The sequence below is a fragment of the Prunus mume genome, linkage group LG5 (assembly GCF_029339155.1).
Source record: "Prunus mume cultivar Tortuosa linkage group LG5, ASM2933915v1, whole genome shotgun sequence".
Lineage (NCBI taxonomy): Eukaryota > Viridiplantae > Streptophyta > Magnoliopsida > Rosales > Rosaceae > Prunus > Prunus mume.
The window spans coordinates 28,025,396-28,047,997 of NC_142702.1; the positions used below are offsets into that span (position 1 = coordinate 28,025,396).

Genomic DNA, 22,602 nt, shown 5'->3' on the forward strand with positions numbered 1-22,602 from the left:
ACTTATCATTCTTTTTAAGTTGGGAATGCTATTGAAATCTAAGCCCTCGTACATTGTGTGAGAGAGAGAGAGAGAGAGAGAGCGAGAAAAATCTGATTATGAGTTACCAGGTGTTACAAAGACTGTACAACCATTGATTAGCAACAAACAAGGCGTTAGAGACCAGCATCATCCTCCTCCTCCTACACAGCAAAGTCCAAAACACATTATGTCGGATTTGAAGAACACAGCAAACTAAAGACTCGTCAGGGAAAATAAAGGTCAACAATCCTGATTGGAATTAATATGGACCCACTATTCAAAATCCTTATTTGAAAACTCTATCTTTTTTTTTTTTTTAATTTACTTAGGAAAGATGACATCAAGGAAAATATTTTGAAGCATTTTCCAATGGAACTTTTTCCATTTACCTCAACTCTTTTTATATTACTTGGTTTCGGTTTTGATGATTTGCTAGCAGTATTAGACACTACCATCCAATCAAAATTCACTTCTAATTGGGGATTTTTAATATAAATGGAGACATTAATAGACTTTTCAAGGGGCACCTACTGCAGCTGGCCCAAAATAATAGCAAATAAGGTCTGGTTCTGTTGATGCTCAAAATGGTTAGGCCAAGATTGAGTCCAACTTAGTGATAAGGTGTGATGGATGATGGATGAAGGTGAGGACCTTAAGCATGTGTGTAAATACTTGGGCAAGCGATAAATGTAAAGAAGACAAGATATACGTGGTTCACCCTTAATGAATGGGCTACATCCACGGAGAAGTATTCTCATTATAATAGTGTATGATTACATTTGTATGTGGGGTTGAACCCGAATATAAAGATGACAAGTGAGATGCCCAAGCCAGGGATCTAGAAGAGAGTCCCCAGCCCTAGGGTCTAGCTCTAAGACCCGAATCCTCTTCTAAGTGGAGAGAGGAAGTCCCTTTTTCACATGGATACTACTCCCTATTTATAGGGAGGTGAAAGTGGGAGGTTTGTGTAAATTTCCAATGTGGGACTTTGTGTAAGTCGCTGTGGTGGTGACACGTGTCTTGTAGAGTAGGTTTGGCAATTTGGGAGCTTCGGCAATTGGGAGCTTGTCTTCCTTCGGCATGGAAGAAGGCGTGTGTGCCTTTGGTGCTAGTCGCTTTGAGGCTGGATATGCTCGGTTGATTATGGTGTAAACAGTAGTCCCCCAAGTTCGCGGTCAAGAAGTGACTTGGGTTGGGAACTTGTTAGGTTTTTGTGTAATCGTGACCGAGCATTCCAGTTGATGGGAGCTGTAGGGTAGTCCCTAGTCCCCCAAGTTGGCAAGCTAGAAGTTGCGTTAACACTTGAAAGGTATAATAAAAGCTGTGTGAGCCTTGGACCTGTTGGTAGTTGGGTACTGGACTTTTGGCAAGGAGGCGGATGAACCCTGTGGGGCGTCGAGAGGTCGTGGCCTTGAAGTTTTGGCAAGGGGGCCTTGGGAGCAAAATTTTGAAGAGCAAGGAGCTGGGCCATTGGAGTATACTTAGGTTCCTGGCAAAGACCTGGGATAAAAAAGGCTGGGCCTTAATAGAGATTTCGACAAAATTCCCCTTGGAGCTAGGCTTTGGCAAGGGACTCAAGTGGTTTGGGCTTAAACGATTTGCAAGGGCGAGGCCCTAGGTGGGTTTCACAAGGAGGCTAAGACATTCTCAACCCCACCCTTTTTTTTTTTTTTTTTTTTTTTAAGGCAAGGGATTGGGTAATTGAGGTTGGGCCATTGAGGTTTCTAAAATTAGGGTCTGCCATGGTAAAAGTGGCCCAAGGTGAGCTGGGGCTTCAAAAAAAAAAAGAAAAAGAAAAGGTAACAAGGGGCTGGGCCCGTGAGTTTAGTTGTGAGGTCTTGGCTATAGTAAGGTGCTAGGTTTAGATGAGGATTGGTGTGCCTCCTTTTTATTTGTTTTACAGAACCTGCGTTCGGCAAGTTCTTCAATTTGAGCACAACTTAGCCGCAAAGGGTCAAAATATAGGCCGGGTATATCGCTTAGCTCAGCAACCAGACAGACTTGATCCGTCACTTGGCGTTGCTCTGCATCCTCAAGCTCCAGCAAGGTCCTTGCCGTTCGGCAAGGACACGGGAAGGTTTTGGTTGTGAGCTTCCACTTCGCAGTTCGACTGCATTCGTTGAGTTTCATCCCCATTCTTCTTCCACCCACCCCTTTCTTGAACTGGAGGTTGCTGGACCCTCCAAATTTGGTGTTGTTGTGGTTGAAGCTTGGCAGGAGTGGGTGAAGCTTCGGCAGGAGTGGGTGAAGCTAGAACTTGGGTGGGTAGGCTGAGTTTGGGCTAGGAAGTTCTCGGTGGTTGAGCATTTGCAGCTTTTCCGCCTTTGACAGTCCTTTTATCTTGTTACGACCCTTGCGGTTCGGCAAGGGATTTGCGATTGGTGAGCTCGGAGCTGGGGCCTTGGCTGTCGAGAAGACGTGAGGTCTCACAAGCGTGGCAGATCCGGTTGATACGTGTTGAAACCGTGGTGAGCTTAGTCACCGAGCTACGTCTTCGGCCGAGAGCTGGGCTGTTTGGTTGGTGGGTGTCCTGGTCATTTTTGGTTGTGAACCAGGGTGTCTTGAGCATTTGGAGCTGGGTTCGTGTGATTTGTTCTTCAAGGGCGTGGCGCGCTCGGCAAGGGGTGAGAGCAGGGCACGGTCTTGAGACAAGCCGAGCCGAGTCCGTGGCATCGTCACCATTTGTTCGTGGAGGGTTTCCTTCAACCTCTGCACAACCCTTGCCGTTCGCAAGGGTGGGTTGGGATTTTTCTCGCAGTCTTGTGGGTTCGGTGGCTGTGAGCCTCCTTCATCCATTCGACGGCCCTTGCCGTTCGGCAGGGTGGATTGCTTGGGCATGGGCTGGTATCGGCAAGACTTGGGGGCTAAATGGTTTGCTCGAATGGAGCTAGGCCTTCGGCAAGTGCCTAGGTAGGTTCCTTTCGAATCCACCGCTTGATTTGCTCATGGTTTGAGTGTAATTTTGTAGTGGCCCTCATTTTTGTAAGTGGGTGCAAAGTTGCCGATGAGTTTGGCAAGGTGCGAAGGTATCTTGGAGCTCTAGACCGTGATGGGTGTCTTGAGCAAATATCTTGGTGTTTTGGCAGAGACTTGAGGGTGGCCACCGAGCCGAGGGTTAGTGTCGTGTTGCCGGGTCGTGTGAAATTTCATGGAGCTGGGCTCGGGAGGTTGGGTGCCTTGATCAAAATTTTTGGTGTGCTCGTAGAGGCAGGTTCGTGGGCCACCTTGGATTTTTCGGCAAGAAGTGAGAGCCTAGAGCGACCTTCGGTAGGTGTCTAAAAGGGTTTGGCAAACATTGGAGCTGGTCCCGTTTTGGCTAGGAGTTAGCTAGGATTTGGAGCTGGGCTCCGTGAGGTTTGGTTGTTTTTGACTTGGGACCGTGAGCTGGGCCTTGGATAATCGACAAGGGCATAAGCTTTTGGCAACCTCCGTAGCCGGGCTTGCCTTAGAGTTAGGCCTCCTTTTGCGGCAGCGTCGGTATGAGTGGGCTTTGTGAATTTTCACTAGCCGGGCCATTGTAGACTCGGGAGCTTTGAAGCTAGGCCCTTTGTTGTTGCAAGGGAGCTGGGCTTTGGGCTTGGGTGAGAACCGGGTGTGGGCAAGGGTCTCTCCAGAACGTGGGCCCCAATCTCCTTGGTGTTTCAGCTCGGGATGACTGAGAGCTAGGTTTGCGTTAGGGCGGGCCTGTTTGGAGCGGGCCTTCCGACTTGGTGATTTTGGCAAGGGACTGAGTCCTTGAGCTTTTGGTCAAACTTTGGAGCCGGCTCAGTCAATTTTTCTCAAGGGCTTGGGTTTGTCAAGGTTTGGAGTTGGGTCAGCAAAGCTTTGGGCAAGGTGAGACTGCTTTGTTGTATTCTGAGCATGGGGTGCTGTTTGGTTTTTCTCCAATATGATGTCGATATGGAAGCAGATTTGCAGTTGGTGATGTCTGAGTAGGTGCCAATATGGAATTGCCAAGGGTGTCTTGATGAGATCTTCGACAGCTCCTTGGGTGCTTTAGGGAATTTCTTAGCACCTCCAATTTGTGACTTATAGTTGCCACATGTAATCAAGAATGGTTGACAATAATTGAGAACAGTGCCTGGGAGGCAAATGGAATTTTTATTGACTTAATTGTTGCCAATAATCCAATAAAGAACTTAAATTAATAAAATAGAAAATATAAGGAGACTTATCCTTTTGAAAGTGACGACCGTGAGAGATGACTCTTGGATTGAATATTTTCCAACACCATATGGTGATATGCTTTTTCCCATCCTTTTCTTGCTCTAAACCATATGATATGGGTTCTGCATGTTATTACAGAAGCAAAGAGGAGTTGGTGGTGGGAGGCTTTCATTCGGTGTCCTGAGAAAGTTTCCAAGTGTCCTTGGGTTAGGACTTGGAGCCGTGATTTTGTTGAGCCTTGTGTGCACGGGTTGGACCTTTCCATGTTGGTAATGGTGAAGTTGCTGGGCCTTGGGCGTGAGCAATTGACTTTGGAAAAGTTTGTGGGCCTTATTGCTTATGACCCGGGTCCTGCCGTTCGGTAACCAAGTGATGGTTTTTAGGAAGGAGGGACTTGGGTCCAAAATTTGCGGCGGGCCCTGGCTTAGCTTGGAGGAGGAGAAGACCAAGGAGTTGGTATGGCCCTTGAAGTCCAGGGCTAATCATGAGAAGGTTTGTGAGGCTTTCAGCCTTTGTGCATTGTCGAAGGCACAGAGTTGCATGTCGCTGGGTGGTGTGGCTGGGCACAAGGGTGTCGACGGCGACACAAGATGTGGCTAGGCACGGGGGTGCCGGAGGTGACACAAAGCTTGCATGTCACCAGGCGATGTGGCTAGGCACGGGGGTGCCGAAGGCAACACAAAGCTAGCATGTCACAAGACGATGTGGCTAGGCACGGGGGTGCCGAAGGTAACACAAAGCTAGCATGTCGCAAGGCGATGTGGCTAGGCACGGGGGTGCCGAAGGCAACACAAAGCTAGCATGTCGCCAGGCGATGTGACTAGGCAAGGGGGGTGCTAAAGGCAACACAAAGCTCGCATGTCGCAAGACGATGTGGCTAGGCGCGGGGGTGCCGAAGGCAACACAAAGCTAGCATGTTGAAAGGCGATGCGACTAGGCACGAGGGTGCCGGAGGCAACACAAAGCTCGCATGTCACAAGGCAATGTGGCTAGGCACAAGGGTACCGAAGGCAACACAAAGCTAGCATGTTGCAAGGCGATGTGGCTAGGCACGAGGGTGCCGGAGGCAACACAAAGCTCGCATGTCACAAGGCGATGTGGCTAGGCACGAGGGTGCCGGAGGCAACACAAAGCTCACATGTTGCAAGGCGATGTGGCTAGGCACGAGGGTGCCGGAGGCAACACAAAGCTCGCATGTCACAAGGCAATGTGGCTAGGCACGAAGGTACCGAAGGCAACACAAAGCTAGCATGTTGTAAGGCGATGTGGCTAAGCTAGCATGTTGTAAGGCGATGTGGCTAGGCACGAGGGTGCCGGAGGCAACACAAAGCTCGCATGTTGCAAGGCGATGTGGCTAGGCACGAGGGTGCCGGAGGCAACACAAAGCTCGCATGTTGCAAGGCGATGTGGCTAGGCACGAGGGTGTCGGAGGCAACACAAAGCTCGCATATTGCAAGGCGATGTGGCTAGGCACGAGGGTGCGGAGGCAACACAAAGCTCGCATGTTGCAAGGCGATGTGGCTAGGCACGGGGGTGCGAAGGTAACACAAAGCTAGCATGTCGCAAGGCGATGTGGCTAGGCACGGGGGCGCCGGAGGCGACACAAAGCTAGCATGTCGCAAGGCGATGTGGCTAGGCATGAGCAGCATCGCCGGTTGATGGCTGGGTGCCTAAGGCATCGCTTGCGCCAGTTGATGGCTGGGTGCTGAAGGCATCGCACAAGTTATATGATGAAGATTATATGGGTGCCGAAGGGCACTGAGGAAGAGGAGAACGACATAAGCCTTTTGTATCAATTCCCACAGACGGCGCCAAACTGTTGATGCTCAAAATGGTTAGGCCAAGATTGAGTCCAACTTAGTGATAAGGTGTGATGGATGATGGATGAAGGTGAGGACCTTAAGCATGTGTGTAAATACTTGGGCAAGCGATAAATGTAAAGAAGACAAGATATACGTGGTTCACCCTTAATGAATGGGCTACATCCACGGAGAAGTATTCTCATTATAATAGTGTATGATTACATTTGTATGTGGGGTTGAACCCGAATATAAAGATGACAAGTGAGATGCCCAAGCCAGGGATCTAGAAGAGAGTCCTCAGCCCTAGGGTCTAGCTCTAAGACCCGAATCCTCTTCTAAGTGGAGAGAGGAAGTCCCTTTTTCACATGGATACTACTCCCTATTTATAGGGAGGTGAAAGTGGGAGGTTTGTGTAGATTTCCAATGTGGGACTTTGTGTAAGTCGCTGTGGTGGTGACACGTGTCTTGTAGAGTAGGTTTGGCAATTTGGGAGCTTCGGCAATTGGGAGCTTGTCTTCCTTCGGCATGGAAGAAGGCGTGTGTGCCTTTGGTGCTAGTCGCTTTGAGGCTGGATATGCTCGGTTGATTATGGTGTAAACAGGTTCCATATAGCAAGTGATTCAGCAACTTCGAAGATAAAAAGTGCATAAGCAAAAACATGTTTAAAAGCAGGAGATGGAACAAAATCAAGTGAAGGTTGCATGCACCCTATTAGTTAGTATTTCAGTACAAGATCATCAGACTAGGAAGGTTGATTCACTAGTGACCTGCCACATGACTGAAAACAGTGGGAGCTTAGAAGAGTGGTTGCATTCGACTATTGAAACGAATGAGGAAACAGATGCACCCCAGAATTTAAATCTTCTTCAGAGGCTAAACATCACCATTGACATTGCTTGTGCACTTGATCATCTTCATAACGATTGCGAAACACCAATAGTCCATTGTGATCTCAAGCCAAGCAATGTTCTCTTGGACGCAGAGTTGACTGGACATGTTTCTGACTTTGGACTTGCAAGATTCCTTGCAAAATTAGCCGATAAGGCTTCAGCAAATCAAGCAAGTTCCATTGGCATAAAGGGATCGGTTGGCTATGCTGCTCCAGGTAAATATTCCCATATGCTTCACTGTTGCCTTTCTTTATCTTTTAACTTGGTTCTAATTACAATTAATTGATCATTTGCATCGACAGTTCATGTTCCATGCCCTCATTTCCACTCACATAATCAGTTACTCTTACTTTGTTGCATAATTCAAGAGAGCCATTTTATTTAGAATTGTGGTGACAATATTTTCTGATACTTCAACTGCAGAGTATGGTATGGGAAGTGAAGTGTCGAAAAGTGGAGATGTCTACAGCTTTGGCATTCTCTCGTTAGAGATGTTTACGGGAAGGAGACCCACTGACCACATGTTTAGTGATGGCTTGAACCTTCATAATTCTGTGAAGACGGCTTTTCCCGATCGAGTCACAGAGATTGCAGATTTACTTCTTCAAGAAGGCAGCATCGAATCTCCCGAACAATACAGCATTAAGGCTCAAATAGTGGAGGAGTGCTTGAGTTTGATATTTAAACTTGGAATTGCATGTTCTGTTGAATCCCCGCGAACCGAAAGGATATGAGTGATGTTGCATCTGAATTACATTCCATCAGGGATATGCGTCTTGGTTAGAAACTTTTCCTACTTTCCTACTCTACATATCAAGGAAAGAATCATTGGCGCCGGCTGCTTAAGGTTTGGTCATCTTTTTTGGTTTTTCTTCTGTTTTTTTTGCTGTTTGTTCTTACAGTTTCTTGTGAGGGATTTCACTGTGTTTGTTCAGCATATTATTATTATTATATTCTACTTGTGTAGATGAAATTATGAGGAAATCCAGAATCCTTGCAACCATGTGAGAGCTGAGCTGCCTATTGGCCAAGTTGATGAACCCGGCTTGTGAATTCTCCGTTAAACTTGTCTGCAATCAACTAAATTGTCAAAATAGAGATTTTATTATATAATAAATCAGGGAGTAAATGAAAAGGCTTACTAACCAGAAGTAAATGAAGAATCTTATCCAACCCTCTGGAAAAAGAGTTTATTTGTGTTAGTTTTAGGGAGAAGAGAGGCTTAGGAAAATGGTTGATATTGTTTTCGACAATAGCTTGATAATGAATAGAAAACTTTCTTAAAAGAGTAACAAGATAAACTTATTTTATTGATTGAAATAAGAAGGGTACAAGGCTTTAGAGTTGATTGGATACAAGAGGTGACTGATGTGAGTTTAGAGTACAGCTGGTGGTTTTTCAGCTTTCTTAACTTGAATACATTAGTGGGCTGTTATAGCTATATATAGAGTTGCTGAACCGACTATCTAAGTTGGCTTTTTGCTTAGTTAAGTCGGTTTGCACAGTAACCGACTTTGTCTAAGTAATTTCAGCCATATATTGTAGTTTTCTACTAGAGCTTTCTACTAGCTTCATTAACTAGTGTTTAGGGAATACAACCACCGACTTTTCATTCTATATTATTCTAGAAAATTCTGCTGTCTTGTAGAAATCTCTCTCAAATGTGCATTAATGTTTAACACTCCTCCTTAATGCACATTTGTGTAATTCCGAGCATGTTACGTAGCATTTCGAATCTTGGTCTAGGGAGTGCCTTAGTAAAAATGTCTGCAATTTGCTCTTCTGTCTTGCAATACTTGAGTTCAACCTCTTTGTTTGCTGAGACTTCTTGTAAGAAGTGATGCTTGATGGCGATATGCTTTGTCCTGCTGTGGAATACAGGATTCTTCGCCATTGCTATAGCAGACTTGTTGTCGCAAAATATTTCAGTAGTTTCTGTTTGGCACTCTCCCATGTCTTCAAATATTCTTTTGAGCCAAATAGCTTGACATGCTGAACTTGCTGCTGCTACATACTCGGCTTCTGCTGATGATAGAGCCACAGTCTCTTGTTTCTTTGATGACCATGAAAATATTCCTGATCCAATTGTAAATGCATAGCCTGATGTGCTTTTCATGTCATCTACTGATCCAGCCCAATCACTGTCTGTGTAGCCAAATAGTCTTGGATTTGTAGTGGGCTTATACCATATGCCATAGTCAATTGTGCCTTGCAAGTATCTTAATATTCTCTTTGCTGCTCCATAGTGTATTTGACTTGGATTTTGCATAAATCTTGACAATAAGCTTGTCGAGTACATGATGTCAGGTCTTGTTGTTGTTAAGTATAGTAAGCTCCCAATAAGACTTCTATAAACTGATTCATTAGCTTTACTTGATCCATCTTCTTTTCTTAATTTCTCATTGGTAATAAGTGGAGTAGCTACAGTCTTGCACCTGTACATTTTGAACTTTTTCAAAAGATTCTCAGTGTACTTTTTCTGGCATATGAAGATTCCATCTTCTTCTTGGTTTATTTCAATGCCCAAAAAATAGTGCATCAACCCAAGGTCACTCATCTCAAATGTTTTCATCATATCTTTTTTGAACTCTTGAATTATATTTTCATTGTTTCCAGTGCAGATGAGGTCGTCCACATATAGAGAGACAATCAAGATATCAGACTTACCTTGAGTTTTAGTGTAGAGAGTAGGCTCGCATTTTCTCCTCCTGAAGCCTGCGTTGATGAAGTACTTGTCGATGCGGCTGTTCCATGCTCGTGGTGCTTGCTTAAGTCCGTATAAGGCTTTCTTTAGCTTGAGTGCTTTATTTTCTCCTCCTTGCTCAATAAATCCTTGTGGTTGCTCCACATATATTTCTTCTTCGAGCTCTCCATTTAGAAATGCAGACTTTACGTCTAGCTGATAAATTTTCCATTTCTTTTGAGCGGCTAATGCTACCAGTGCTCTTATAGTATCAAGTCTAGCAACTGGTGCAAAAGTCTCGTTGAAGTCTATGCCCGGCTGCTGCGAATAGCCTTTAGCTACTAGCCTTGCCTTATGCTTTTGTATTGATCCATCAGGATTAAATTTGGTCTTATAGACCCATTTAACCCCAATGATTTCTTTGTCTTTTGGGCAATCAACGAGTTCCCATGTTTTGTTTTTCTCAATTGTTTTAATTTCTTCTTCCATAGCTTTCCTCCAAATTTCTTCTTTTACTGCAACTTCAAAACTTTCTGGTTCTATAGTTATGAAGTTGCAAGTTTCATATATATCTTGGAGTGATCTAGTTCTTGGTTCTGGTTCTGGAGAGCCTTCATGTTGTATAGCTGGAGGAGTTGTAGGTTGAGGAATCGTACAGTTTCTTCATTTTCCTCTCTGCACGGTTGTGTTATAGTTACACTTTTCTTTTCAACTTTTTCTTCCTCCCAGTTCCATGAAGCCGATTCATCAAACTCAACATCTCGGCTTATCATGAACTTCTTAGTTTTGGGATTGTAGATTCGATAGCCTTTAGATTGAGAACTGTATCCCAGAAATATACCAACTTCAGATTTTTCTTCTAGCTTGTGTCTTTTCTCTTTAGGGATGTGCACATAGCAAATGCATCCAAATACTTTGAGATGCTTTGCTGATGGCTTTATATTGCTCCAAGCCTCAATAGGAGTCTTATTTTGTAAGGCTTTTGTTGGGCATCTATTTAGCAAGTATACTGCTGTATACACAGCTTCTGCCCAAAATGTGTTTGGCAAGCCTTTTTCAAATATCATGGATCTTGCCATCTCCATGATAGTTCTATTTTTTCTTTCTGAGACTCCATTTTGTTCAGGAGCATAGCCAACTGTTAGTTGATGCTCTACCCCTTCATCTTCACAAAATTTGTTGAATTCTTTAGAGGTATATTCTTTTCCTCTATCACTTCTTAGAGCTTTAATATAGTGGCCACTTTGTTTTTCAACATGGGTTTTGAATTTTTTAAAGATATTAAACACTTCTGATCTTTCTCGCAGAAAATAAACCCACGTCATTCTAGTATAATCATCTATGAACAGGATAAAGTACCTATTATTATCAAGAGATGGAATCCTCATGGGTCCACAAACGTCTGTGTGAACAAGCTCCAACAAGGCCTTAGCTCTCCAAGCCTTTCCAGATGGAAATGCTTGTCGATGTTGTTTGCCAAGTTGGCAACCTTCACAGACATCATGGATCTCTTTTATGTTTGGAAGGTCTCTTATCATATTCTTTTGATAAAGAGTTTTTAGTGCATAAAAATTAAAGTGGCCAAATCTTTTATGCCATAACCATGAATCTTCTACTTCTGCTTTCATGGCTGTGGCTTTTACAAGTTGCCATTGGATAGGAAAATTTCTATTTTCCATCTTTACTTTTGTTATTATATGATTTTTATTTCTTTTATCGAATATTGTGCAGGAGTCTCTAGAAAAGTGCAGAGAGTATCCATTTTCAATCATTTGTCCAACACTTAATAGATTATGCTCCAGGCTAGGTACCAGTAGAACATCTTTTATATATTTAGTTCCTTTATTAGTTTGGATGGAGATTGTACCTTTTCCTTTTGTCTCCACCAGTGTTCCATTTCCTAGTTTTACTTGTGATTTTACGGACTTATCTATGTTGGAAAAGATACTTTCATCTCCAGTCATGTGATTACTACAGCCGCTGTCAATATACCATTTTTTGTTGGTTCCTTCTGATGTGGCTTGATGAGCATAGAACACATGCTCATTCTTTTCACTTTTTTCTGAGTAATTGGCTTGATAGTTCTTGGATCGACAGTCTTTTTCTATGTGCCCAAATTTTTTACAATTTCGACATTTGGGCTTGCCACGGAACCAACAATCTTTTTCTAGGTGGTTTGTATTTTTACACACCCCGCAGGGAGGATAGTTTTTTCTTCCCTTTATTTCTTTTTTATTTCCCCAATTCTTATTGGATTTATAATTTTCTTTTCTAGAACTTTCTCCAATTTTCCTTTCCCCTTCTTTAGTTTTCTGAGACCTCAAATTTAGTTTTGACTGAAAGGCGCTTTCAACTGAATTTTCATTTCGCCTACTCAGCCTTTTCTCATAAGCTTCAAGAGAGCCAATTAGTTCACACAGACTAGTTAAATCTTTTGTCTGTTCAATGGCAGTAACAAGAGGATCATACTTATCAGGAAGACTAATAAGTATTTTTTCTACAATTCTTGAGTCATTAATATTTTCTCCATAGGCTCTCAATTGATTAATTATTATTTTTATTTTAGCATAATAGTCTTGTGTGGTCTCAGAATCCTTCATTTTAATATTTTCAAACTCTCTTCTCAAAGTTTGTAGTTTAACTGCACGTACCTTGGCATTGCCTTGAAATTCCTCCTTTAAGGTATTCCATGCTTCCCTTGCAGTTGTGGCTCCCATGATTCTTGGAAAAATCGTATCATGCAAGGCTTGTTGCAGGGCATATAAGGCCTTCGCATCTTTTTGTTGATCTTTCTTCAGTTGCCTCAACTGTTCTACAGTTGGGTTTTCTGGATTATTGAAGCCACTATCAACTATGTCCCATAAATCTTGAGACATAAAGTAGGTCTTCATTTTAATACTCCAGAAGTCGTAGTTTTCCCACACGAAAATAGGAAGAGGGTCAGAGTTTTGGCTAGTGGTAGACATGATGAAGGAGTAGTGAACCAACGCCCAAAGTTGATCGGAACAAGCTCTGATACCACTGTTAGTTTTAGGGAGAAGAGAGGCTTAGGAAAATGGTTGATATTGTTTTGGACAATAGCTTGATAATGAATAGAAAACTTTCTTAAAAGAGTAACAAGATAAACTTATTTTATTGATTGAAATAAGAAGGGTACAAGGCTTTAGAGTTGATTGGATACAAGAGGTGACTGATGTGAGTTTAGACAGCTGGTGGTTTTTCAGCTTTCTTAACTTGAATACATTAGTGGGCTGTTATAGCTATATATAGAGTTGCTGAACCGACTATCTAAGTTGGCTTTTTGCTTAGTTAAGTCGGTTTGCACAGTAACCGACTTTGTCTAAGTAATTTCAGCCATATATTGTAGTTTTCTACTAGAGCTTTCTACTAGCTTCATTAACTAGTGTTTAGGGAATACAACCACCGACTTTTCATTCTATATTATTCTAGAAAATTCTGCTGTCTTGTAGAAATCTCTCTCAAATGTGCATTAATGTTTTAACAATTTGTTTGTTGTCCCAATGCTAAAGTAATCTTCTTGACTGAATCCCTTGTCAATAATGAAAAAACAGTCCCAGAATCCAGCACTACTTCTTTTGATTTCAGTCTAGCAAGATAGTACATGAACTTCTGCTGTGATTTTGGATCATCCTTGTACCACAACAAGAGATGAAACCTGTACAACATGCATAGCTTTACGATGGAAACAATGGAACCACAAAGTTAGGAAGGGATGAGGTTCAATGGAGGAGATGGAACAAAATCAAGTGAAATGGCCTAAGGTTGCATGCACCCTATTAGTTAGTATTTCAGTACAAGATCATCAGCCTAAGAAGGTTGATTCACTAGTGACCTGCCACATGACTGTGAAAACAGTGTAATCCTAATTCCACGCCAACCAAAAGCTCATTATCTTTCAATTTCGAACTAACTTATGTCAGTTGCGGTACACCAAGAGGTACCCTTCCAGGATGTGGCATCCAGGGGTAGGCGCCAGGGAGCTAGGCGGCCTCTGGGCACCCTCCTAGGAAGCTCTAGGCTGACCTAGGCGGCCCTAGCGGGCTCTAGGCGGCCTAGGCGGCTGTAGGAAGGTCTAGGCGGCTCTAGGCGGGTCTGGGAGGGCGTTTTGCCATTGAGGCGTGGACGAAGGGCGGTTGAAGTGCGCAGGATCTGCTGCTTGTTAGGAAGAAAGACGCAGAGAGAGAGAGAGAGAGAGAGGAAGGAGAAGGCGACTCTGGGAAGAAGAAGATATCTGACCTAATTTGTATATTTGAAACGTATAGCCGCGCGGCTATACTATTAATTTCAAGGAAAAAAAGGGGAGTATAAAGGCCCGGCCATACTATTTATATTTGAACCGTATAGCCGCCCGGCTATACTACTCATTGGAAAAAAATAAAATAAAAAATGGAGTATAACCGTTCGGCTGTACTCTTTTAATATGAGTATAACCGCCCGGCTGTACCCAATCCAATTCATTCAGCCAATTAATATTGCAAAACAAAGGATACGTCATCCATATTCAAAAACAAACATTCCAAAAGAAGCTTCAAAATGTCAACTTGAAATGCTGCTCAAAGGAACACATTCGTCATAATGCATTTGATGTAACGATACCTTTCAACAATTTCAAACCCTAACAGGGAAATTAAACAAAAAAGCTCTTCATCTGGTCATGAGCCATTACTGCTAAAGCTGCATGAATGGACTCTAGTGCACAATTTATTGATGAAACCACATCTCAATTTGACTGACATATTGAAGATAAAGTAATAAATGAAAGTGATCATGAATACCTATTATAATAAAAACTCCACATATATATAAGAAGTTTATAAATTAAACTAGTGTTATAACCACTGCCAAATGAGTGAAACTATTTCTCTAAATTTCTTCCTCCCTCTCTTTCCTGATTATTCCCATTATTACTTCGACCATTTATCACTCCCCAAAACTGTTCCCATTGCTCTCTCCAGTCTCCATTACTACCTAATGAAATTTATACATAATAAGCAGTCTCCTCCAAATGCTCAGATGCTTAATACATTCTCTATACTTATAAACATTTTTTTTTTGTCCATAATTATTTTATCTCCCTAATGTTTCTGCCCAAATCTGGTGATAAATAGGAAAACATAGGGTCAGACAAACAGTGATTCAGATAACAAGACCTTTATAAGATGAAATTTAAAACAATCAATACATTGCAAGGCAACTCAGTAACATCATTACTAGCATGGAGATTCTAAAGGCAGACCCCAAAAAAAAAAAAGGTGAGATCACGCTTGAGAGAGAGAGAGAGAGAGAGAGTTCTAAAACCCAATAACAACCTTGAATTGCAGTCTGATCTGGTCCGACTGATGACATAACGACATCACTATCTTTTTTCTTGGCTTTTGGTTTTCTAGAAGATGGTGTAGATACGTCCTGCAATTTCATCTTCTAGATTAGGAAAAAAGGAAGGGGGAAAATGATTATCAACTGCCAAATAGATCCATACATACATTAGGAGGAATATCATTGAGCTGATTATGGTTAGTTGCACCATAGGATCTTTGATCATGTCTGGGTATAGCCATAGTGAGAAACATGAATAAAAACCAAGTATAGCCGCGCGGCTATACTATTTATTTAAATAAAAGGACTTGTCTAGCTCTTAGGTGCCCACGTGTCAAAATAGGTATAGCCGTCCGGCTATACTATTTTTTAAAAAACATTAAAAAACCGAGTATAGCCGGAAGGCTGCACAGTTTTTTTTTTTTAAAGTGAGGGCTCCCTAGCGTTTAGCCGCCTATGTGTGAAAACAAGTGTAGCCGTGCGACTGCAGTATTTATTTTTTTTAAATCGTACAGCCGTACGGTTATACTATATTCTCCAAAAAAACTTTTAAAATAGAGTATAGCCGAGCGGCTATACTAAAAGGGCAAAAAAGCCACATAGCACGTAGTTGCACGTGCCAAAAGCATATCGCCGCACGGCTATACTATTGTTAGATACATGAATAAAACCGAGTATAGCCGGCCGGCTATACGATTTATTTTTTGAAAAAAAGGAACCCGTCTAGCGATTGTGCACGTGTCAAATAAGTATAGCCGGCCGGCTATTCTATTTTTCCAAAAGAATATTAAAAAAAACCACGCATAGCAGCCCTGCTGCCCTATTTTTATTATTAAAAAAAAGGTAGGGCTCCATAGCGATTAGGTGCCAACGTGTCAAAACCAGTGTAGCCTTTTTTAAAAATTTTTAAAATGGAGTCTAGCCGCCCGGCTATACGATTTATGAAGAAATAAAAAAGCCACATAACTCCTGGGTGCCCACTCGTCAAAATAAGTATAGTCGCGCGGCTATACGCGTCTTTTTATTTAAAAAAAAATCGTAGTATAGCCCGTGATTAGGTGCCACACGTGTGAAAGTGCTTGAGTTTGATATTTAAACTTGGAATTGCAGTTTCTGTTGACGACTCCCTTGTGATTAGGTGCAACCATGTGAGAGCTGAGCTGCCCATTTCAATTCATGAAAATAACATTATGATTGGCAGCCAATAGTGGTTTTTTCATGTCGATCCTAATCTTTGTAAATTATTGGGATTTTGTTTTCTGGCAATCAAAGGTTTTTGATGATATCATCTTGGCACAGTTTAGGTATTCCTGTTCCCTATCTTTTCACCATGTTTGAAAATGTGCTCTTTCTAGCAAATATGACAACCGAGAGTTGGGGGCATTGACCACACCCATCCTCAATTTTTTATAAACAACTAAGTAGTAAGTAGCATGTCACCATCTCATAAAAGTTTTTGGTTTCACACCATCTTCTCTCCCTTTCACTCCTTAGTTACCAGTTACCTGTTGGGTTCTACAATGTAACTAGATTTTATTTCTTATAGCTTTAGGTGGTGATCAAAGTTTTGATAATATTAATATCACAAGTCAAGAAAGGGAGCGGGCCTAATGCGGTTTTGTTTAGAGGTATTTACTTTGACGTACGTTTCAGTGCACTGATTTAATTGGTACCAGCCTAGTGGGGCTGTTCTACTTCCACTCAGCTTCTGGTGAAGCACTCACTTCGCTGTCTTAGCTGCCCAGAAACTTCTCCTACCCACAACAGTTGTGACCAATTGGAAAACAAGTCCACTGTGATGATCATCATTTACTTGGGACTTTTTTCTCATATTTTACTAATTTTCCACAACCACTAGATGTGATGTAGCTTCTTCCATTCCTGTCCTAATAAATTAATTTGCCATGTCTCAAATGGAACTTAGCAATTTCACAACCCAATTCTTCTTCTTCTTCTTCTTCTTCTTCTTCTTCTTCTTCTCTCTCTCTCTCTCTCTCTCTCTCTCTCTTTGTTCATCACCCAAATCAAAATGGTTGTGAAATTGATCTTAGCACACTCACTATTTACTGCAATGTTCATTTGTTGTTGGAGCTCCATGCATTTGAACTATCCAATAACCACAAACCGGTACAGATTGGGACTCGGAGGAAATGAGACGGATAGGCTGGCACTGCTAGCCATCAAAGCTCAAATAAAGCAGGATCCTCATCAACTCCTGAGCTCCTGGAATGAATCCATCCACTTTTGTCTATGGCACGGTGTCACTTGCAGTCTTAGACAGCATCAGAGGGTCTCTATGCTAGACCTACAGTCCCAAAACTTTGCAGGGTCCATATCCCCACAAATAGGAAATCTGAGCTTCCTAAGGGAACTATACCTCCAAAACAATAGCTTTACTCATGAAATCCCTTCAGAAATTGGGCATTTGCATAGGTTAAAGATTTTACGTCTAGACCAAAACTTACTTAGTGGCCCTGTTCCTGCCAAAATATCCAATTGCATCAACCTCATCTTTATCCATTTTGGTGATAACAGGTTGGTGGGTAAGATTCCTTCAGAAATCAGCACCTTGTCAAAGCTTCAAAAACTTGTTTTACAATCCAATAATTTCACAGGAGAAATCCCTCCTTCCTTGGGGAACCTTTCGTCTCTCGAGACACTCGGTGCTACTTATAATAACTTGTTGGGAAGCATCCCTACCTCTCTAGGCCAGTTGAAAAAATTAACACGGTTTGCAATGGATTCAAATAACTTGTCAGGTACTATCCCTCCTTCCTTCTATAACCTCTCTTTTCTCGTTATTTTTGGCCCTAGCAATAAACCAATTTCAAGGGACTATTCCTTCGGACTTGGCTAAAACTCTTCCTAATCTTCAAACATTTGAATTTCACACGAACCATTTTACCGGATCAATTCCTTCATCAATATCCAATGCCACAAGTCTAGTGGCATTTGAAGTTTCAAATAATAAACTGACCGGACAGGTTCCAAATTTGGAAAGGCTTCATAACCTTGTGAATTTTAACATCCAATTTAATCATCTTGGAAGCGGTCAACAGGGTGACTTGAGATTTGTCTCAGACTTGTGCAATGCCACAAGGTTATGGAGGTTGATAATAAGCTCTAACAATTTTGGCGGGACATTACCCGCTTCAATAGCCAACCTCTCAACCACTCTTGAAGTTCTTATTGTTCAAAGAAACAAGCTACATGGAAGCATACCAGCTGGGATAGGGAATCTGGTCAACTTGGAATTGTTGGCTCTGGGGGAAAACTCCTTCACAGGTAGCATCCCCACAGATTTTGGGAAGCTTTCAATGGTTGAGGAAATAGATCTTCAAGTCAACCAGTTATCAGGAACCATTCCATCCTCTGTTGGAAACTTAACCAAGTTAACCGCACTGGGAATGCAAGGGAATAATCTTCAGGGAAGCATCCGGGTGCTAGGGGGATGCCTTGGACTGCAAGAATTGTATGCTTCTCAAAATAACTTTAGTGGCCCAATACCTCAACAACTTCTTGGCCTCCCTTCCTTATCAATCTATTTGGACTTGTCTAAAAACCACTTTACTGGTTCCCTTCCCATGGAGGTTGGGAAGTTGAACAATCTAGGTTCCTTGGATGTTTCTGATAACTTGTTATCAGGAGAACTTCCCAATAGCCTTGGTAGTTGTATACATCTAGAAGTCCTACACTTGCAGGGTAACTTCTTCAAGGGGCTCATTCCTTCATCTATGATTTCGGTTAAAGGGATTCAAGATTTAGACATTTCTCGTAACAATTTTTCGGGTGAAATTCCACGATTTTTAGAGAGCTTTACCTTGTTGAAGAATCTGAACCTATCTTTCAATCAGTTTTGGGGAGCAGTACCAACTGGAGGCGTTTTTAAAAATGCAAGTGCTACTTCAATTGTTGGAAACACCGGGCTCTGCGGCGGTGTTCCTAATCTCCAACTGGCCAAGTGCAAGTCTAAAGAGTCCAAGGGAGGCGGATTGTCTCGTGGCCTGAAAATACTTATCTCTATAGTTGTTGGGTTTGCTCTTCTAGGAATAGCTGTGGTGTTGTATTTTCTGTTTCTTCGATCGCCAAGAAAGGAAAACAGGGAAACTGCATTGAGCACTTCAATGAACTCTGTTTTGCAAGTGTCATATAGTACTCTTCTCAAAGCTACAAATCGGTTCTCTTCAGCTAATTTGATTGGTGTGGGTAGTTTTGGGTCTGTGTATAAAGGAGTTCTTGATTTTGATGGAGTTCATCTTGTTGCCATCAAGGTGTTTAACATGTTACATCATGGAGCATCTAAGAGTTTCTTGGCCGAATGTGAGGCGTTAAGAAATATCAGGCATCGAAATCTCGTCAAGATTATAACTGCATGTTCAACTGTTGATTATCAAGGTAATGATTTCAAGGCTCTCGTGTATGAGTTGATGGACAACGGGAGCTTAGAAGAGTGGTTGCATTCGACTATTGAAACGAAAGAGGAAACAGATGTACCCAAGAATTTAAATCTTCTTCAGAGGCTAAACATCACCATTGACATTGCTTGTGCACTTGATTATCTTCATAACGGTTGCGAAACACCAATAGTCCATTGTGATCTCAAGCCAAGCAATGTTCTCTTGGACGCAGAGTTGACTGGACATGTTTCTGACTTTGGACTTGCAAGATTCCTTGCAAAATTAGCCGATAAGGCTTCACCAAATCAAGCAAGTTCCATTGGCATAAAGGGATCGGTTGGTTATGCTGCTCCAGGTAAATATTCCCATATGCTTCACTGTTGCCTTTCTTTATCTTTTAACTTGGTTCTAATGACAATTAATTGATCATTTGCATAGACAGTTCATGTTCCATGCCCTCATTTCCACCCACATAATCAGTTACTCTTACTTTGTTGCATAATTCAAGAGAGCCATTTTATTTAGAATAGTGGTGACAGTATCTTCTGATACTTCAACTGCAGAGTATGGTATGGGAAGTGAAGTGTCGAAAAGTGGAGATGTCTACAGCTTTGGCATTCTCTTGTTAGAGATGTTTACGGGAAGGAGACCCACTGACCACATGTTTAGTGATGGCTTGAACCTTCATAATTTTGTGAAGACAGCTTTTCCCGATCGAGTCACAGGGATTGCAGATTTACTTCTTCAAGAAGGCAGCATCGAATCTCCCGAACAATACAGCATCAAGGCTCAAAGAGTGGAGGAGTGCTTGAGTTTGATATTTAAACTTGGAATTGCATGTTCTGTTGAATCCCCCGCTAACCGAAAGGATATCAGTGATGTTGCATCTGAATTACATTCCATCAGGGATATGCTTCTTGGTTAGAAACTTTTCCTACTTTCCTACTCTACATATCAAGGAAAGAATCAGTGGCGCCTGCTGCTTAAGGCTTGGTCTGTTTTTTATGCCGTTTGTTCAGCATATTATTATTATTATTATTATTATTATATTCTACTTGTGTAGATAAAATTATGAGAAAATCCAGAATCCTTGCAACCATGTGAGAGCTGAGCTGCATATTGGCCAAGTTGATGAACCCGACTTGTGTTAGTTTGGACCACATTTCAATTCATGAAAATAACATTATGATTGGCAGCCAATAGTGGTTTTTTCATGTCGATCCTAATCTTTGTAAATTATTGGGATTTTGTTTTCTTGCAATCAAAGGTTTTTGATGATATCATCTTGGCACAAATTAGATATTCTTGTTCCCTATATTTTCACCATGATGGAAAATGTGCTCTTTCTAGCAAATAAGACAACCGAGAGTTGGGGACCTTGACCATACACATTCTCTAAGTTTTTTCTTAGACAACTAGGCAGCATGTCACCATCTCATAAAAGTTTTTTGGTTTCACACCATCTTCTCTCCCTTTCACTCCTTAGTTACCAGTTACCTGTTGGGTTCAATCTATATCTTCCATTATAAGATACCGAGAAACTGTTACGTTATGTGTGACTAACAGTAGCATTTTTCGATTCGTGCATACAACATAAATATGCAAAGGCTAAAACCACCTAAAATGCAGGCAGATGGTTACAAGTTACTTTTTGGGTTTAATTTATATATTCGAGCTACCATACAACATATACAAAGGCCAACAAACACCATCTAAGTTTGAAAACCAATAGATTCGTAGATCAAGCATTTAAAATGTACAATTACAACAAGACCACCCTCACAACACTATATATATGTAATACAATCTGAGTATCTAAGAACCACACATCAAAATTATAAAACAATTGCAAGCATCTTCCTCGTAATTATCTTAACAGAGCAGAGTAAATCGATTTAACCATGAACAGAGGCGTATCGGTTGATCAAAGCCAAGGCATTGCTAGTCAATTGTGCTATATTTACAATCCGGCCTCTCACAGCAGTCTTCAAATTCCCATTCATCCCATTTCCACCAAACCCCTCAGAACATGTGTTCTCATCTGTCAAAGCAGCACTAACCCAAGTTTGGACATCACTTATCATGAGCTGAAAATCATAGCTTTTGAAGTTACCCATCTCAGCTATAGATCTCTGGAGCTCGTCCACCGAGTCACTTAACTCTTCGAGGCAGTCTCTCATGGCACCAACTTCTTTAGGCTTCAAGCCATGGCTTTGGGAGAGTTTTAGCATCGTGGCAGAGGTGGATTTGGCAGAGGAAAGTGTCACATTAAGGGCTGCACCAGCCATGAGCTTAGGACTTGTTTGGATTGTGCTTGCATGGCTTGAGAGAGAGGTGCGGCAGAGTTTAGGGTAGGTTGTTGCACGGCAAGATGTTTTGATGAATTCAGTGTTGGTTTTTGGTGCAAGGTCTCTGGCTGCTGAGGTTGAGGAGATTATGCAGAAACTAATGGAAAGTGCTGTGAGAAAACATGTGGCAAAATGTGTAGAAGATGAAGAAGATTCCATCTTGATATTTTTGTGTCTCTGAATATTGGAGGCAGTGGAGGGAGTGATGAGAGTAGGGAGGTAAGTGTGCCAATTTATAGAACCCGAGTTCGAAAAAAACAACAAAATCCCTAAAATAAAATAATATTGATGATAATAATAATAAAAAATTCTAGCAGCCTCAAAAGGAATATGGAAAAATCTTGTTTGGGGGGCCAAAAGCCGAGATACATCTACTCTTTAACATAAGTTGGTTTCTTTGGTTTCTCAACTTGCTGCAACAAGTTGGTCGATTTGGGTCCAAGTCTAAAAGCAAAAGCAATGTGAAACAAAAGAGCCTTGCTCTCGTACTCATCTAACCTTCATAATCAAATCAATCGCACCCAAAGTCGATGGGTGAGCCAGTCGACTGCTGTGTGTATTTGTATTTTAGGTTTTTTAGGTTTAGACATAAAAAAAATTTCACTTGGAAAAGCAAAGCTTTTCAAAAAGAAAAAAGCACTCAACTTTCAAATCAAAGGCAAATCGAAATCTAAAAATAAATAAATTTTGTCATTTTGCTTCTTTTAAAATTTTTCTCTCTCGCTTTTTCCAAAATATCCCTTGTATTTTTGCAACTTGAGCGTTTTTGGTCGACATGTATAACAATAAAAATCTCTCCCCTTAAAAGCACTCCAAAGGGATTTAATGCATGCAAGAGTCCAAAGGGCCAATCAAGATCAAGTGGAGATTGATTGGAGTGGAGTGGAAGGCTCCAAATGGGCAAATACTATTTTATATTTGAAAATATTTTTAGCCAGTCATTTTTAATACTTGACA

At 41.7% G+C, this 22,602-nt stretch overlaps 3 protein-coding genes and 1 pseudogene across 4 annotated transcripts; 3 read left to right on the forward strand and 1 right to left on the reverse strand.

Moving 5' to 3' along the window:
• Nucleotides 1–6,665: 6,665 nt before the first annotated feature.
• LOC107881178 (putative LRR receptor-like serine/threonine-protein kinase At3g47570 pseudogene) lies at nucleotides 6,666–7,709 on the forward strand (annotated as a pseudogene). Its single transcript, XR_016127011.1, has 2 exons — nucleotides 6,666–7,095; nucleotides 7,304–7,709. The product of XR_016127011.1 is annotated as a putative LRR receptor-like serine/threonine-protein kinase At3g47570 pseudogene (transcript).
• Nucleotides 7,710–16,929: 9,220 nt separating this feature from the next.
• On the forward strand, nucleotides 16,930–17,757 carry LOC148917502 (uncharacterized). Its single transcript, XM_089051586.1, has one exon. It carries the CDS (start codon nucleotides 16,930–16,932, stop codon nucleotides 17,755–17,757), a length of 828 nt encoding a protein of 275 aa, XP_088907712.1.
• A 134-nt stretch (nucleotides 17,758–17,891) lies between these two features.
• Nucleotides 17,892–20,595, forward strand: LOC103333440 (putative LRR receptor-like serine/threonine-protein kinase At3g47570). Its single transcript, XM_008236267.3, has 2 exons — nucleotides 17,892–19,652; nucleotides 19,861–20,595. Exons 1-2 carry the CDS (start codon nucleotides 18,218–18,220, stop codon nucleotides 20,220–20,222), a joined length of 1,797 nt encoding a protein of 598 aa, XP_008234489.3. The 5' UTR covers nucleotides 17,892–18,217; the 3' UTR covers nucleotides 20,223–20,595.
• A 415-nt stretch (nucleotides 20,596–21,010) lies between these two features.
• Nucleotides 21,011–21,973, reverse strand: LOC103333340 (Plant invertase/pectin methylesterase inhibitor superfamily protein). Its single transcript, XM_008236162.3, has one exon. It carries the CDS (start codon nucleotides 21,802–21,804, stop codon nucleotides 21,193–21,195), a length of 612 nt encoding a protein of 203 aa, XP_008234384.2. The 5' UTR covers nucleotides 21,805–21,973; the 3' UTR covers nucleotides 21,011–21,192.
• Between the last annotated feature and the right edge of the window lie 629 nt (nucleotides 21,974–22,602).

Coding starts and splice junctions, on each gene's coding strand:
- LOC148917502 (XM_089051586.1), top strand. CDS start 16,930: ATGGTTGTGAAATTGATCTTAGCACACTCACTATTTACTGCAATGTTC.
- LOC103333440 (XM_008236267.3), top strand. CDS start 18,218: ATGGTTGAGGAAATAGATCTTCAAGTCAACCAGTTATCAGGAACCATT. Junction 19,653..19,860: donor GGTTGGTTATGCTGCTCCAG/GTAAATATTCCC, acceptor CTTCAACTGCAG/AGTATGGTATGGGAAGTGAA.
- LOC103333340 (XM_008236162.3), bottom strand. CDS start 21,804: ATGGAATCTTCTTCATCTTCTACACATTTTGCCACATGTTTTCTCACA.